The 17,249-nt window shown below is 41.9% G+C and overlaps 4 protein-coding genes across 5 annotated transcripts; 2 read left to right on the top strand and 2 right to left on the bottom strand.

The window, feature by feature from the left end:
• Window positions 1-487: 487 nt before the first annotated feature.
• On the top strand, window positions 488-6,263 carry tmem51a (transmembrane protein 51a). 2 transcript variants are annotated; one of them, XM_080497316.1, is made up of 3 exons: window positions 488-626; window positions 2,604-3,050; window positions 3,454-6,263. In XM_080497316.1, exons 2-3 carry the CDS (start codon window positions 2,638-2,640, stop codon window positions 3,833-3,835), a joined length of 795 nt encoding a protein of 264 aa, XP_080353442.1. In that variant the 5' UTR covers window positions 488-626; window positions 2,604-2,637; the 3' UTR covers window positions 3,836-6,263. The 2 variants fall into 2 exon arrangements, with proteins under 2 accessions (XP_080353442.1, XP_080353443.1); XM_080497317.1 differs by lacking the exon at window positions 488-626 and adding an exon at window positions 1,881-1,981.
• Window positions 6,264-6,662: 399 nt separating this feature from the next.
• On the bottom strand, window positions 6,663-10,865 carry LOC308130468 (chymotrypsin-like elastase family member 2A; the record flags this gene model as incomplete). Its single annotated transcript, XM_080496871.1, has 8 exons — window positions 6,663-6,680; window positions 6,765-6,917; window positions 6,989-7,134; window positions 8,545-8,681; window positions 8,808-8,930; window positions 10,013-10,110; window positions 10,376-10,464; window positions 10,826-10,865. The coding sequence occupies 8 exons, from the start codon at window positions 10,863-10,865 to the stop codon at window positions 6,663-6,665; spliced, it is 804 nt and encodes a 267-aa protein (XP_080352997.1).
• Window positions 10,866-11,301: 436 nt separating this feature from the next.
• LOC308130467 (chymotrypsin-C-like) lies at window positions 11,302-13,759 on the bottom strand (the record flags this gene model as incomplete). Its single annotated transcript, XM_080496870.1, has 8 exons — window positions 11,302-11,319; window positions 11,423-11,575; window positions 12,277-12,422; window positions 12,663-12,799; window positions 12,889-13,011; window positions 13,166-13,263; window positions 13,514-13,602; window positions 13,720-13,759. 8 exons carry the CDS (start codon window positions 13,757-13,759, stop codon window positions 11,302-11,304), a joined length of 804 nt encoding a protein of 267 aa, XP_080352996.1.
• A 1,155-nt stretch (window positions 13,760-14,914) lies between these two features.
• LOC308130465 (chymotrypsin-like elastase family member 2A) lies at window positions 14,915-16,932 on the top strand (the record flags this gene model as incomplete). The annotated part of the gene is made up of 7 exons (XM_080496866.1): window positions 14,915-14,951; window positions 15,064-15,152; window positions 15,256-15,353; window positions 15,930-16,052; window positions 16,181-16,317; window positions 16,522-16,667; window positions 16,753-16,932. 7 exons carry the CDS (start codon window positions 14,915-14,917, stop codon window positions 16,930-16,932), a joined length of 810 nt encoding a protein of 269 aa, XP_080352992.1.
• Between the last annotated feature and the right edge of the window lie 317 nt (window positions 16,933-17,249).

The following is a 17,249-nucleotide window of genomic DNA, read 5'->3' as shown; positions in this document are numbered from 1 at the left end:
GTACCACTAATAAATGAAATCAATAAAACATAATCGTGTGCTGTTTATTGATCACGCACAGATCATACCCATGTGCCTTGAATAAAGCCAGCCTTCGTGGTTTTTAATTGACATGTATCTGAGATGTACCGGTTGCATTGGCCTGCTGTCTTCTAATCCAATCACACTGTGCGTGCATGAGAAATCTTTCCGGGTAAATTATATAAGCGTTTCCTGCTGGTTTCTATCTTCCTCACCCTTTTTTTTTTTTTTTTTTTTGCGTTCTTGCTGATGCACATGAATTTGTACAAACCAGAGGCATGGTGGAGCCCGTGTGTGAGCATGAAGGGGGAATCTTGGGTGAGAAACAGCAGAAATGTGTCACTCTGCCCTCCGCAGGTCGGGAGTGGAGGGGGTTAATGAAAGTGGAAGTGCATCGCGGCGGAGCCCCCTCCTTCCTGCTCTGCCTCCTTCTGCCCGCCCGGGGCCATCCGTCTCCTGGTGAATCCCCGGCCGCTCCTCGGACCTCGCTTTCTTATCAAATTATGCCCCATAAAGTTCGGGCGGAGGCGGTGGATGAGCTCGATATCACACACGGCACCTCCCGCCGGGGCTCAGACGGAAACTTGTGGCCGAAAGATGCCAAGGTGAGTCTTAAAAGTCGCTTCCGCCAAACTGTTACTTTGTGTCGACTTTTGTAAAGTTTTGTGTTTTCATGGTTTCATTGCGCGAAAGTGTTTCTTTCTTTCTTTTCGTTTTCTCATGAAGAGCAGTCGTGGTCTTAAAAAAACAAACCCGCCCAGTTTTGCTCTCAAACGGACTGCGCGGTGTTTTTAAGGGAGCAACGGTTAACTATTTCCATACAGAGGTATTTTTAAACTTCTAAAACTAGTAGTTCAAATTAAGCTTAAAAAAAAAGTTGAGGTGCAACAATCCTAAAAATGTACACGGAGCTCGATGGGAGAAAAAAAAATCGTGTGTGTGTGTGTGTGTTTCTGTTTCTCTGTCTTGTTTGGAGGCCTGTCAATGTCTTACTCTGCTCTTTAGTGAATTATAACCTCTTTTAGACTGGGCTGTAACAAACTGTACGAAAGTCCGTATTTATGTGACATCCCCACATTCCTCTGCCCCTCAGGGTTGAACAACATTGTAGTGACCCAGGCTGGCAGAGGAGGAGGTTTAATCCGTCCAGCTGCTGTGATGCGTTCACTTGCAGCCTCATGCCAAGCATTCTTTACAGGGAGAGGATGGGAGAGGGGAGGGGGGGTCGCCCTAAATTGGACATTGCAGCACATCTCCACATGCTTGCAGATGTGACACACTGAATGACTGTGTTAGTATATCCCAGGATAAATCTCTGGTATGAGTATTTCATAAGGACATGCCTGGGTGTTGAAAGAGCTTGCATTGTCATAATGGGGGGGGGGGGGGTCACCGTCCCTTTAGGCCAAGGGCTGTGATTGTCAGAGCTTTGCCATACTCTGCCACGAATCCCTAGTCACCTGCTGCATATGTAAGTAGATCATTTATAGCCGTGTTTGTTTTAGTCAAAAGTGTCTTTATTTTGTTTTAAATTGTAATTATTACATGCAATGTGACTGGAGTGACGGAGGTGTGTGATCAACAGGCTATATATGAGTATGAGAAGTGATTTGTGATCATGGCTTGGTTAAAAGGGAAGTTCGAGAGGACAGTGGAGAGATTTGCTGTACAGGAAGGACAGGAAGCTGAAATGGGGCGGTGAAGATGTTTATGTTTTCACTGAGCAGATTGGACGGGATCAAGATTGAGCACGTTAGAAGGACACGATTGGTGGGGCAGCGAGGACGTGGAGGTGGAGATACTTTGGTATGTAGGAGAGATGATGGATTTGTAGAGAAAAGGATGCAGAGGATGGAGCTGCGAGGAGAAGAGGGGTGACATGCAGGGGACTCGTGTGAGCATGGAGGAAACGCGAAACAGGGTTTTGCAAGAAGATGAAGAAGTGTTCCTGGCCTCTATGGTAAATAATAGATAAACAACTGGAACTCTCACTGAATTCTTTTAAAAGGTGTACCTCCTGCCTCGCTTTGCAACTTTTACTCTTGTTTGTCATGGGAGAGACAGACAACCCTTATAGTTTATGTCCAAGCAGTGTGAGTTTATGAGTTTGTTCCTTATCTTAAACGTATATGTATTCCCGTGGTTTTTATTTTACGTTGGGGTTTTAAATTATGTCATATTTTGGGAGGGTCTTGCTTTGCATTGACGTAACGGGTCTTATCTCCCCCTATTAATATGGTACCTCCAGTGAAAAGTGCTATGACTTGTGGAAACGTGGCTGCTGTAAATGTTTTAATGCAGCAATTCTCAGGAGAAGCACTTTACACAACTGCAGTTAATTTTATGTTCTGCTAGTTTTACTTAAAACTGGACTGGGACTTTCCTAAAGGGCAAATCTCTGGACACCAGGTTGAGTCTTGTATTTTTTTTATTTTTTTTTAACAGGACTCACTATTTGAAGTAACATCATATACAATACCTTGTTAGAGATTCTGGAGATCTTTATATAATGTTTCTCTTGTGTGTTTTTATTTGTCTCTGCGTGTGTCCATACTAACAATCTTTCTCTCTGTTCTGCGCAGCAGCTGTTCTGACTGACGTTCAGGAGCAGACAAGATGCGCTCAAGTGTGGATAACCCGCCAACCTCCGTTGGCAGCAATGGGAATCACAGCAACAACAACAATAACAATAATAGCAGCAGCAGTGAGAACAGTGGAAACTCGGGCTCCCAGTATGCACTGTGTGCTCTGGGCGTGGGACTCATCGCCCTGGGTATCGTGATGATCGTGTGGAGCGTGGTACCTGTGGAAGCAGCTAATAATAATAGCAGTGTTTCAGATGAACACGACGACACCAGCAGCAGGAAAGATAAAGCCTCCTCGGTGGCCTTTGTCTTGACGGGCTCCGGGGTGGCCATGCTGATGCTGTCCCTGTGTCTGGGAATGAGGAACAAGCAGCGGGAGCAGCAGCGGCTGCAGGAGGCCCAGAACCAAAGAGGAGAATCAAGGCAGCAGGAGGAGCGGCAGACGTGAGTTCAGTCAAGATTTTCCAACTCGGTCACTTCGTAGTGGTTTTCCTCTCAGGATGACAGGTTTCTATTGAGAACAAAAACTTCCTTGGTTGCACAAGAAGTTATGTTGACCAACGTCTGGATTTAAGGAACTTATTTGGTGAATGTTTTTAACTTCTAAAGTGTATTTTAAGTCTCAATGATGTAGATCAGTCATATTTATCCATTCACTCAGTATCAGACACACACCTACACAGCAATTTAATCATTTAAAATTAACGACGGACATTCAAGGTGTCCACATGCTGTTCGGAGAAACTTTGTTGTTCAATCTCTTGCCTCGGGACACATTAAAAGAGTGAGCAGGACGACCAAACCAACACAAGTTATTAACGTGTCATGTGTCTCTGAACGTCTGCAGTGCCGAGGAGCAGGCCCAGCGATTCGCCGTCCCCAGCTATGAAGAGGCAGTGGGCAGTGGCCAGTACCCCGTCCGTCAGAGCAACCCTCGCCCCAGCACCTCACAGCTCCCTTCCTACGACGACCTCGTCCAAGTCGATGGCGTGCACTTCGAGAACGAGGGACCAGAGGTTGTGACGGCCACGTCGCAACCCGCCGTCGTCACCACGTCCAATCGCAGACCCGGGAAAAACAGCCGCAAGCTCCTCCCGATCAAGATCCGTCGGATCAAGTCGGAGAAGCTGCACATGAATAATGTTGATAATGTGCAGCCAGCAACCGGAATCAGCATTGAACCACTGACACCGCCACCACAGTATGAGGATAAGGTGCCTCCAATTTAAAAACAACACAGCTGATTGAAACTGTCCTGGAATCTCGACTGAACCCCCCCCCCCCCCCCACACCCTGTGGATCAACCTTGTACAGCCAAAACTGGAATATGGCTTCATACTGAATCCTTTCTTTGGCGTCTTTGGCACTCTGATCGATCCCAAAGAACTCCAAAATGAGAAGTTCATCCTTACTGGATGTCATCCACCGACACGTGATGAAGTTGCCGAGTGCTTTTCTTACTGAGACCTATTCCTTGACGACGTGCCTTCTGGGATTTAGTACACAGCTATTGCAGCTTTCCTTTTGTAAAACTTATCTGTGAACTGAAGATGTTTGAAGAGATCACAAGACCTCTAGAAGTTTACAGTGAGGATCTATCCTCCTGTAGCTGTACAGAGCACAATGTACTGTATGTGATGTGCGACAGCGACTATTTCCTTAAGGCGGTGCTCCAAAGTGTAAAGCTTTGGATTAGTGTTTGTAGTTTACCAAATCCAGGTTCATCAATGAGTCACCGGGCTTTCTGTGTACTCGTGAAGCTCCACCTGATGTGGCATCAAGCTACATTTAAACTGCCGGACTGTCACACATATTGTCTCTCTTGTGAGGCTTTTCTTTAAGCTCTGTTTTAATCTGTGTGTGTTTGTAGTAGAAAGAAAGTCGGCCCTTATTTCAGTTAATCAGACTTCAGGGGTTTGAATCACAAGAGCTGAAACATTGTAAAGTTTCATTTACATATTGTATTATGAACGAGCCACAAGACTGTGTAATCCTCGGCGTGCCATCAAAAAGAAAAAGGTTTATACTCATCTATTGACCACAACTTTAAAGACTCTGCCATTCTCTATGTACCGAAACACTATGTGAAAGAGTACAAAGTAAATACCCTTGTCGTGTCTTTGGGTGGATGCCATTGTTGGTAGAAGTTGGTCAGAAATGGTCCGATGTGAGAAAGTATATCAGTTTTATTTCCGTTTGTTGAACAGATTTTGCCAAGAAATAATGATGAAGACGGGATAAACTTCCTTAAATTTGTATTAAATCTGAATGGCCTGTAGAGGGACCAATATTGCCAGATCAAGCTCAGAAACACACCATTGATGTGTCATCATCGGTGCCTTTGCAAAAAGTTGGCAAGCTGCAGCACTTCCAATGATGAAATCTGCATTTTTAGCTCGGCTTTCCACTGCTTTCAATAACGGTTTGTAAGTAGCATGTATCGAATGTCCATCACTCGCTAAACACGGAGGACAAAAGGGCCAGTTGGGAAGACGTTACAGTTGGGATCCACCTCTTCCTGCACGTCATTGATGTAGAGAAGAGCAGAGAGCTGCTGTTGGAATGCAGACTGCACTTAATTAGAAAACTCATATTTACACTTCCCGGCTCAGCGGCAGTGCGGCTTTATTACAGCCGCGATTCAATTACAATTTAATAGAAATCACTTCTGAGGAAGAAGTCATTTCCCCCAAGAAGTTCAAGGTCTCACTTCATGGTGCTTTTTTGTAGTTGGTCCAAGCTGACGGTGGAGTTTGGTCTGAGTCACAGATGCATACATTTCTGCTGAGAGCAGCACATCCTAAAACATTTCAAACGATGTATGTGGTGACCAAGGCTGTGGCTTCAGTGTGGACGAAGGGGGTGGGGGGGGGGGGGGGGGGGGCCCGCGTGAGCAGGATGGAGGGGATTGCTGCAAGCCCTCGCCCCGTAGCCATGGTGAGCGCGGCAGAGCCGTGAAGGCAGCAGTGTCGTCGCTGCTTCTCCGGGGCCTTTTTGTTCTTATTGGAGATGTCTAACAGAAAGACTCTTTCACTGCGCAGCTGTGCCATAATAACGGCAACTATTGCTTAGTGGCCGGCCACCACAGCTTGACTTGAAGTCCTGTTTTCACTTCAAAGCACGAGCAAAGAAAGAAAACAGACTCCAGCCTTTTACATTTTCTTTCCATTTTCAATGATAAACATGATTTTATCAGTACCTGCCCGCACACAGTCCTTTCTTCTTTATTTTTGTACAGCTGAACAGCTGAAGTCAAACAGAGTAATTTACCTACTAATGTTCCTCATTTTAAAGCTTTCCTTCTTTTCATTAGAGTCGCAACCATTTAGTTTGAGGACATTGTCATGAGGTCATCATCAGCTGATCGCATTATATATGAGCACGTTTCCTGTTGGTTGACCGAACACAACTCCAGGGTTGTGTTTGTAGAATTTAACCAATGTCTGCATTCTTCTGAATTGCTTTTTTTAATTCGAAGCTTGTAACTCTGGCTATTCTTTTTGTCAGCCTCTTTTTTTTTTTTTTTTTGCAGAAGGAGATGTCGTGACACATTTGCAAAGTACAAATGAGTAAAGTTTAATATTATACCTGAATGAATGAACATTCTTCATGTAAATGAGCTCCCAGAAACAAATGCTTGTTCGTCTCCTTTTTATTGTTGCTTTTTTTATATATATATATATATAAAAGCTCTGGAGTTTTGTATGTGTACTGTGAAAATGTGCTTTTCTATGATAATTTGTGTTTTTGGAAAATGAAGAGTGAAAACACATTTACCTTCTGATAAATAAAAAGAAATGTTTGATAATTACATATCCAGAGTCTGTGTGTGAAATGTAAATTTTTGGATTTTACGTTGGTGTTGGATGTCTCGTTTTTATATTTTGTATTTTTCCTGCTGATCTACTGCTTTGAAAACTGCTTTGATGTTGTTCTGAGAATTTAGACAATTTTTACTTAGCTTGAAACTGAAAGTAACTTGAGCCAAAAGATTTCCCAGCTTGATTGTTTTTATTTTATTTTTTTACTGAAAACAAAATCTCTTTAACAGCCTCTTCAGTACTTGGTCATGATCTGTAACAAGACGGGCACAGAAGAACACAGAATGAGTTTCAGCTTCAGGTTCATGCGATGCAGGTAAATCAAACTGCGGCTCACCGTGTTGATCCAGCCGATGTAGGAGCTGACTCGTGTGAAGACGGTGGGCTTCTGGAAGACGTTGCAGCCCTGGCCCGAGCCGAAGCTGACCACGCCGTGGACGTCCCATGAGCCGTCGCTGTTCTGGCAGTTCAGAGGACCACCGGAGTCTCCCTGTGGGTCGGCACGCACTGAGCATGCATGCAGACCGAGTGGTTTATTTTTTGAATGTAAATCTTGCTTACGTTACAGCCCGCAGTGACGCCGTCCCCTCCAGCGCAGACCATCTTATCCGTGGCCAGCACACTCCACCAGTCAGGCTGGGAGCAGATGTCGTGGCCCACAACCGGCAGGAGAGCCTGCTGCAGGATGTCTGCTGCCGGACCATCGGCTGTGAAGGACGCAGGGATGTAGATTGGGTAGGAAACCACACACACCAAAAAATTAAATAAATAAGGAAAGACAATAGAAAAGGGGTCATGTATGGACTGAACACAGCAGTGCTTCTAAAGTCTACCATTCCCTCACTAAATAGTTCATACCGATGCAATTACTGAATAACATTTATGATTCTTACTTTTTGCATTGAACTGTGAATGCTCTGTATATTATTTACACAATTGGGTCTTTTTTTTGTGAACTTTATGCAATCCTACCCCTCAAACAAATTCTGATTAACTGATAAAGTTATTGTCGTTACAGGAAATCGTTCCTACCCACGGCAATAAGACTTTTTAACTCTTCTACCTCCGTCAGAGCCTCAATCATCACCCACCTGGACTAAATTACATTGATACTTATATTATATCATATATTTCATATTGCATATTGCATGTACATATACATATATTTATACATGTGCAAGTACACTATTACGATTGGTATTATTATTATTATAAGTATACTATTACTATTGGTATTATTATTATTATTATTATTACTGATATATATATTGTTATTGTTATTTTATTGCTACCATATTGTTATTGTTATATTATTGCTACCATTATTAGTAGTACTATACATGAGTATTATACACTATTTCACACTGTTATTATCTGTATTATTGTTATTATTATTATTATTATATAATGCCTACTTCTAATGGCTCTGCCACTGCACCTTACTATCTATTTATTTATCTTGCTTTTATCTCGTGCTTATTTCTAAGTGCCCATGTTCCGTTCTGTGCTTTACTTTATGTCTTATACCTAGATATTTTTTTTTCTTACTTTTCTTACTATTCTATTGTATTTTATAATATTCGTATGTACCAGATTGCTGCAACAAGACAATTTCCCTTTGGGGATGAATAAAGTAATTATCTATCTATCTATCTATCTATCTATCTATCTATCTATCTATCTATCTATCTATCTATCTATCTATCTATCTATCTATCTATCTATAAAGTGGTTTGATTATAGGCTCGCTCGCTGAATCAGTATTGAATCCTACTTGCTGGCACTGTTGTTTGATTGTTCTCGAGCAGTGGATGATGAATATTTTTCATTGCTTTCACTTAACTGAATATTGTTTTGGCTGGTTTTTTCTCAGCATACTCCAAATTCCTTCCAAAACTGGCTCTAGGTGTGAATATGTGTTGTCTGTCTTTGTTTGCCACACGATGGTCTGGTAGGTTGTCCAGGCTATAGCTTGCTATAGCCTGTTGATATGTATTGGTATTTTGATATGGTTGATTCGTATTGACCACCGTTTACAGAAACTGACCGACCTGTAAAGCAGTTCTGAGCAACGTGAAGAGTAACGTGGTGATCCACTTCGTGATGCGATTACTCACTGGAGAGTCGACCCCAGCCAGTGACGAAACACGGGGCATCATGGGGCAGGACAACGCCCTGGTCGGGAAGGCAAGCAGGCTTGATCGTATCAGAGAACGTGACGGGAGAGGGAAGTTTGATCAGAGCAATGTCATTCCTGTAAAAGATGAACAAAGATCCTTAATCAGAGAGAGACCCAGAAACCCAGAAGAGTAACAGTGACTGTTATTTTCCAGTGATGGCCTGCTGGAGATGATATTGAGTTTGTGCGGTTTGCTGTTACCGGCTGAGCAGGATGTTGTAGTCTTCGTGGCTGATGATTGTAGCTGCCCTCTGTGCGATGGAGCCCTCCTCACTGGCCTCCAGGCTGTGTTTACCCAGCTGCACTCTGTAGTTGTAGCGGTCACTATGGGATGACAGGTGACACGGCATTGCCTCGAGGGGGTTAGACTCAGTATTGACTGCGAGAACCAAACTGTGATTAAACTGATGGTGGACTGCAGTCAAACTGATGCAGGTTTGGTTTGGGCGACCACACAACTGTAACTGACTTCACTGACTAATCACATACATGGCAATCTTCAGATCCCATACGCAGCGCTTTCTTTGATGAGATTTGAGTCTTCATGAGTTTATCCATGGCAGGTAATGATGCAGATGGTAAAAGAGAATCTCAGTTTTATATTTGTGTAAGTTATTAAGTTGAAGACCAGGCTTTCTGTACAAGGTTTGCATTGTCTCCCGATGCATGTTTGAATTTTTAGCAGCAACATTTGATATTAATGGATGGATGGAAGGATCTTCTATCTCCTCTCAAGCCAGTTTGTTTATTCTTCAATGTCGGAGGTTGTGACAAAATAAATGGTTCTTAACAAGTCTTCACTCAAACTACTCATTATAATAATTTCAAGGATTGTTTTGAATCAGTAACTACTGAAGTACTTGAACCATATTCACATTTGACTTATAGCCTGCTGAAATATAATCCTCCCCCCTTTTTTTTCAAGCTTTGTAGCCTTACAACTTCAATTCAAACCAGAGTATTTCCAATATGTGGAGGATATCATTATGAGGTAATCTATATAATAGACTATATATAACAGATGTTGAAACTTGGTTGAAAATACAGCTTTGAAAACCCTGGGTTTAAAGCTTATTATGGTTTTACATTTAGTTAAATTGATGTAACCTTTTTATTTGAACATGTATGAGGAAACTTTAACGTGTGTGAAACCTCAGTTCATCTAATTTGCAATGATGTCCTGGTTAATGTCATAAGAGGCTCTTAGAGGTTGCCAGAGGTGTGTTGACATTGTTAGAAAAATGAATGGTGACCAGTTCGTTATTGGACTGGTAATCGCCTCAGCAAAGTCAAGAAATTAACCTGTTATCAAACACACTTGCTGCTTCAATCTCAGGATTTGTAAGGCTGTCAAATCATTTAGGTTCATTGATCACGTTCCACGGGTTCGATTGCCTTGGACTCACTTGATGCAGTGTGCAGCAGTGAGAATCCACTCAGAGGAGATAAGGGAGCCTCCGCAGACGTGACTCCAGCGCCCACTGCTGTCCGACTGGAGTGAGACCTAGGTGGGGGAAAGACTAGTATCAGTAAACTGATGTGAAATGTAACTTTTTTGATCATTACAAAATGTGAATTCATCATAAAAATTCGAACTATTCTCTAGCAGTCCATTAAATCCCCTTTAATTGTATAAAGGACAAATAGATGAGTCACTTTCTATTCACTAAATGAAACCCAATTGGGGCTGCTTATTTGCTTTGATAATGTGTTGGAGTTCATGCTGTACTGCTGTTGTAAAAAGTATTTTTTGGCGGGTACATTTTTACCTGCCAGGGCCAGCTGTGAGGCGTGGTGTCCTCTCCTGCCACCACCCTGCTCAGCGAAGGAGGGAAAGTGGGAAGGCCGCAGCCATACACTATAGAGGACAATATTAGGAATGTTACAAATGACAGCTTTCATAATAGTAATAATAATAATAATCATTTCATATTTCCAGGTAATAAGTGATAATTAACTATTGATGATACCATACATTGTCATGGAGGTCCACTTTTGAGACATATGAGGCATTATGATCTTCAGTATCAGCAAAAAAGTTATTTTTTTAAATAAGTGAAAGCCAAGAAATTCATTGATGCTAAAGAAAATGCATATTTATAAAGTTCGATGTGATTACAACAGCTTATTTTGAGATCACTAACTAGCTCCATGTTGAATACTTTTTTCTTTTCTTTTTTTTTTTAAGAAATTAAGAAACAAGTTGAAGGCTTTCTTACCACTAGCTACCAAAACAGTCAGAACCACAAGCCTCCTCATGCCTGATGATCTGTGTGAGAGTAGATGTATACCTGACTGGTATTTATACTGTGTGTATTTATCCTCTGTTGAGTGTATAGGCCGTTCTGGGAAGCCTTGTGTGTAGAAGCAGGAAAGTCAAACAAGTGTTGGTGAGTGAGGACACAGCGGGCGCTTGATAGGAAATTCCCATCAGTGTTCCCACTTTGTGAAACCTGAAACCATTGCTGCTATTTAGGGATCACGTATCAAGCGTATTTGTGTACATACTGACCAAAATAAAACCACCATTCACGCTGAAGTATCAGACTTCAGATTCTTTAATGGTTTGTATACATTCAGAAAACTAGTGACTTTACAGTTAAAAAAAAAACCGAATGAAGTTACACAAAACTTGACCTTAATTTCTTTATTACACTGGTGCGAGTTGTCCTTTTCATCTCGACAGGCTGCTCTTTCAGTAAGCTGCCATTGTCTGTGAAATGAAATGAAAGAATGAATTAGATTTAATGCAAACAAATGCTTAAGTAACTTTCAAAATGTGTCTTTCGTTGAAGAATGAGAATATAATGAGTTACGGTGCTGATCCAGTCGGCGTAGGCGGACACTCTGGTGAAGACGGTGGGCTTCTTGATGAGGTTGCACTTGAGACCGGAGCCGAAGCTGACAATCCCGTGGACTTCCCAGGAACCGTTGGCTGCCTGACAGTTCAGGGGGCCGCCAGAATCCCCCTGAGGCCATGGAGAGATGAAAACTTCATTATTTTACTTGGATTTTTTTTTTTTTTGTATCCTGATAATAGGTTTTATCTATTTTACTGTTTATCTTTTCTAATGTATCTAATTTGTATATTTTACTTTTACCTCAAATGTGTGTATTAATTTCAGTTCTGTATAGTTTTTATGATCAGTTTTACATTATTGTTGTTATTATTGTACTGATATGTTATCTGAATGTTTTGTGGTTTGAATTTAATAATACTTTGTTTTTATTATTTTTATCTTCTTTAATATATATTTAGATCTTCATTTTTTTTAATCCATTTATCTTTCTCTCATTTTAAAATCACCCCTTGTTAACATTTTAAGTGCCATTTCTTCCCATAAGAGTAGTTTCTATTTATATTTACATTTATACGCACTTACTTTACTTAGTATTTTTAAACTTTGTTTTTCTCCTTATTTTCTCCTTTTTGTAGATTTATACATTCCATATTTGTCTTAATTTTAGTTTTAACCACCTTAGTTCTTAGTTGCAAGTGTAGTATTTATGATTCATAACTTCCGATGTTGGTGATGGATAGACCCCTAAAAGATATGCTCCTTTTCCTAATGCTTTTCAGTATGTGAAGCTAAAACAACAGTGATTCCATATTTGCCTGTACATATTTGCCTTCACTGCATGCGGCTATGCGATTGTGTTTCAGACTCACGTTGCATCCGGACATGACTCCGTCTCCGCCTGCACAGACCATGGTTTCCTTCACCTGGAAGCTCCACCAGTCAGGCTTGCTGCAGGTAGCGTGGTCCACCACAGGCAGGAGAGCCTGCTGCAGGATGTCAGCAATGGGACCTCCAGCTGTGAGGAGGTGGGATGCATATCAAGTTCTATTTAGCTGCGGTGGAAACCACGGAAGTCTTGAATCATCCTCCTCCCGTGCTCGATTTATTTAAAAACTCTATACAGTGCATGAACAAAACTCAACCACTAACACAACGCTGAATTAATCTCAATAGATTCATTCATTCTTTAAAGGGGTGTCTGCTACCTTATCAAAGTGAGTTTGTCCTTTTAATATAAAACTGTGTGTTCACTCACTGTAGAGGCGACCCCAGCCAGTAACGTAGCAGGGCTCATCATGAGGGAGGATGACCCCAGCAGCAGGAACGCATGCAGCCATGATGGAATCAGAGAAAGTGACGGGGGACTCCAGCTTGATCAGGGCAATATCATTACTGGAGAGGAAACACATGGAGGTGCTTTGAATTTTTCCCCCCCCCTACAATTCAATAACTCCATTCTTAGTGAGATGTAGTATTTTTACCGAATGAACAGAGCGCTCCACTTCTCATGGACAATGATGTTGGAGGTGCCTATGAACACAGCGTTCTCCTCCGTCTCTACCAGGTTGTGCTTTCCCAAGGCCACTCTGTACTGCCGACCTGTGCTGTGAGTTGATGGAGCAAAATGTGAAGCTGTTAATGCACAAGTTCACAGGGACATCCATCAAAATATTTCCCCAGTGAACATAAGAGATAAACCCACGTGCTTTCACCCCATGGCAGATGACCGCAATAGATATGCATGTCATGTTTTCATACCTGATGCAGTGAGCAGCAGTGAGGACCCACTGGTTGGAGATCAGAGTACCTCCACAGGTGTGTCTCCACTCACCCTCTCTGTTGTACTGCAAGGAAATCTGAAACATGCATAGCAAATATCTTTAATAAAATTCACAATATTCGATGTTCTATTTGTAATAATACAATGTATGCTTCCTATGCCAAACCTGTGTTGCCCTTAGTGTCACATTGTCACGGACCAATGTAACCGGCATTGTTATTCTGCACAGTGTGTGCACTTTTATTATTATTTTTTAATATTTACACGTTGGCTGCACTACTTTTTGAAGCATTGTCAGTCTTTCTTCATTGCTCTGCATGTTTTACCTGCCAGGGCCAACTGTTAGGCCTGACATCGTGTCCTCCAACCACCCGACTCACTACCGGGGGGGATGTGGGCTGGCCGCACCCGTAGGCTGCAGGGACAAAAAGATCACACAGTTGTTACACTGCGTTTGTGAAATCATCTGAAATACAAAGCCAAGTGGCTGGAGTGTAATCAAAAACAAACAAATAAATAAATAAATCTTTACCCCCAACAACAAAAAGAGCAAGAACCACAAACTTCATCATATCTGCACCTCCACAGTTTGAGTGAAAGGCCTGACATATTTATACCTTTCACAATGTTATGCAACCAGCAAAAACTAGATCAAGTTCTCGGAAAGTTGCTCTTTGACGGATCTTAACGTCGGGGTGGAGCTTCGTACGGCAACACTGACGGACATGAAACAAGGGAAACAGGCCAAGGCCAAAGTCTTAAGGTGCATCTATTTGCGTGTCAGCAGCAGCTGGAGCTCACGCCCCTCCAAAAATTTACTTCATATCAAATCTAATACTCACAACAGTTTGTTTTTTTTTGTTTTAGATAAATACAATAAAAGCAGACTTTTGTAGGTGTTAAAGTTTCTCACACAGACACTGTTGATCCTGTACTTTTTAAAGGGTGATTCACATTATTATTGTAAATTGTCTACATGACGCTGGACACAAAGATGGATGCATTTGGTTACAGTGACGTAACTTTGTGGTTTATTAAAAAGAGTTACATCAGCAAACATATCACTGTTGAATATATGTACATTTTAAATGACAGATTTTGGTTTAAATACCCAAAACTTTTCCAACAATACAGAAAGTAAATGTTTTTTCATAGCACGGAAATCAATGGAAAATGCCAGTGCTCATCTTATGTCAACTCATATTAATAGTTTTATTTTATATTGGATCTGGTTTATTTTCGAGAAGAAACACTATATATGTTAATAATACTATGTATCATGTGTAATGAGGAGAACAATTCAATGTAAAAATGTAAATAGGATAAAGCACTTATAGAAGATGGATGTGTCTAATTTGAAAATAGCTTGACAATGTGAATTTTCTCACATATCAAATCAACATGCAGTAATGAAAAAAAAAAAAAGAATATAATATAACAGGACACTGAATATTTTAAAATTAATATACAAATCTCTCACTTTTAAGTCAGACGTCTGATGGATGCCGGTAACATCTGTGTGGTTCACATCACTGTAGAGTTGCAGAGATAAGGTGTATTTGGAGCTATCTGTGATCACTTATCTCCAAGGTTGATTTATTTTTCCCCACCACGTTATCCTGGCTGTGTGAAACGTTATGTCACACCTTCGCGCCCTGAGAAGAAGTCTCCTCCAGCGCTATATAAAGAGGAGCGGGTCACTGTGAACGCCACTGAAGACAGTCACAATGAAGTTCGTGATCTTGGCTTTGTTCGTTGCTGGTGGTAAGCGAATATTCTTTCTCCGACTAGAAATACAATTCACTGGATTTTATATTTCTTCCAATGTTCCTACCCCATTGCTCATCACCATATTCTCTCCACTGTTAACTTCAAGCCTACGGGTGCGGCCTGCCCACCTTCCCCCCTGTTCTCTCCAGAGTGGTTGGTGGAGATGATGTGCGCACAAACAGCTGGCCCTGGCAGGTATGCAACTTTCAAAACGTTCTTTAAAAAAAACAAAAACCAGTGAATTTATTGAACAATCAAACAATAAACCAGTGACTGAACCATTGTCTGTTCTCCTCAGGTGTCTCTGCAGTACAAGAGTGGCAGCAACTTCTACCACACATGTGGTGGCACTCTGATTTCCAGCCAGTGGGTCCTCACTGCTGCTCACTGCATCGGGTGAGACAAAGTTTCTCTTTAGTATTTCGATGGGATTGCAGAGTGGACAATAACGTTCGTAAATGAAAAGCTCTATGCTCTTACGATGGTTTGACCTATATGGCCACCTAAATTCAGAGACAGTCGTCCTTCTTCTTCATATTCTATTATAGTAAGTCTAGTTTTAAGTTATGTCGGCTGGTAGGAAATTTGGGGGTCACCAAACGATTCAAATGACACCAAATGATGTTTTTTGGGGGGTTTTTTTCCACTGTAAGTGGCGAAACAAACGCCGACAGTACACCCAGGAAGAACATGCAACTTCCAAAGATGTTTTTGCTGTGAGGCAACATGCAGTCAGTCACTGACCTTTCAACACTAATCCAACATGCGAGTAAATCAGTACAGTTAGGTTTTTACTTACTTTTGGTGACACAATTGAGGAGAAAAATATTGGAAAATACTTGTTTTTCGAGCATAAAAGGCTATTTTAGGCACAGTTTGGGTGGGAATAAACATTTTGTAGTAGCAGCACATGTCATTCTCATGTTTTTTTTTCCCGTGATTGTTTTCTTTTTCTTTTACGTGGACGAGCAGAAGCCGCACCTACAGACTTTACCTGGGAAAGCACAATCTGAAAAGCAACAGCGAAGAGGGTTCCATCGCCCTCAGCCCCGAAAAGATCATCGTCCATGAGAACTGGGACTCTTACAGAATCCGGTGGGACATAGCATGAAGTCCAAAATAAACCAGAGCTGGATAATAAGCAGCTGTGACTATTGAAAAGCTTTATCCACATTGTCAGTAATGATACGTTTCTAAATGTGTGATTTGTAATCTTGCTCCAGTAATGACATCGCCCTGATCAAGCTGGCAAGTCCCGTCAAGATCTCCGACAGCATCATGCCAGCCTGTCTTCCCCCTGCTGGAGAGGTCTTGCCTCACAATGCTCCCTGCTACGTGACTGGATGGGGACGTCTCTGGAGTAAGTACCAACAAATTCGAGGCATTCAAGTAACTGACGTCTGTCGGCCTTCATTTCCTTAATTCTTCCTTCATACAAAGATTGAAACCAGGGGATAGGATCCGGTTCTACTGTCACTTCATTGTATCTCAGCTGTTTACTTGAGCTTGGAGCTCCATGCTGTTGGCCTTCCTGTTACTGATATTATCTGACTGTCTTCAAAAGCTGGTGGCCCCATTGCTGACGTCCTGCAGCAGGCCCTCCTCCCCGTGATTAGCCACTCCACCTGCTCCAGGTATGACTGGTGGGGCAGTCTGGTCACTAGCAACATGGTCTGCGCCGGAGGAGACGGACAATTGGCCAGCTGCAACGTGAGTCTGACCCTCCAGACGTCTCCAGATATAGACTCAAAAGGGCTTTGGTTTACATAATGTGTTTGTTTCCATTGTCCTCTAGGGAGACTCTGGCGGTCCCCTGAACTGTCAGAACCCCGATGGCTCCTGGGACGTCCACGGAGTGGTGAGCTTCGGCTCCAGCATGGGATGCAACTACTACAAGAAGCCCTCTGTCTTCACCAGAGTCAGCGCCTACATGTCCTGGATCAACAACGTAAGTGGAAATCAAAGAATGTGTTAAATATCAAATCCTTCCTTGGAGCAGGGCTTTCCCATGCTGGTCTTTGGGGACCCCTGTTTCTTATTTTATATGCTCCAAAGTCCTGATTCAAGTAACTGGTTTGTGATGAGGCTTTTTCAAATCTTGATGATGAAGAGCAGGGAGACATATGAAATGTAGAAGGCTGGGAAACAGTTTTCCTACTTAGTGGCTTAACAATAGAAAGCAGAATCTGAACTTCCTATATGAACATTATCATCTCACAGACCAAAGAGGATGTATGTGTTAAAGAAGTGATGTTTAAAAGTTTTTTTTTTTGTGCTCTTCTTTTCCAGGTG

The sequence above is a fragment of the Blennius ocellaris genome (genome assembly GCF_963422515.1).
Source record: "Blennius ocellaris genome assembly, chromosome: 5".
NCBI lineage: Eukaryota > Metazoa > Chordata > Actinopteri > Blenniiformes > Blenniidae > Blennius > Blennius ocellaris.
This window is presented reverse-complemented; position numbering and strand designations above follow the sequence as displayed.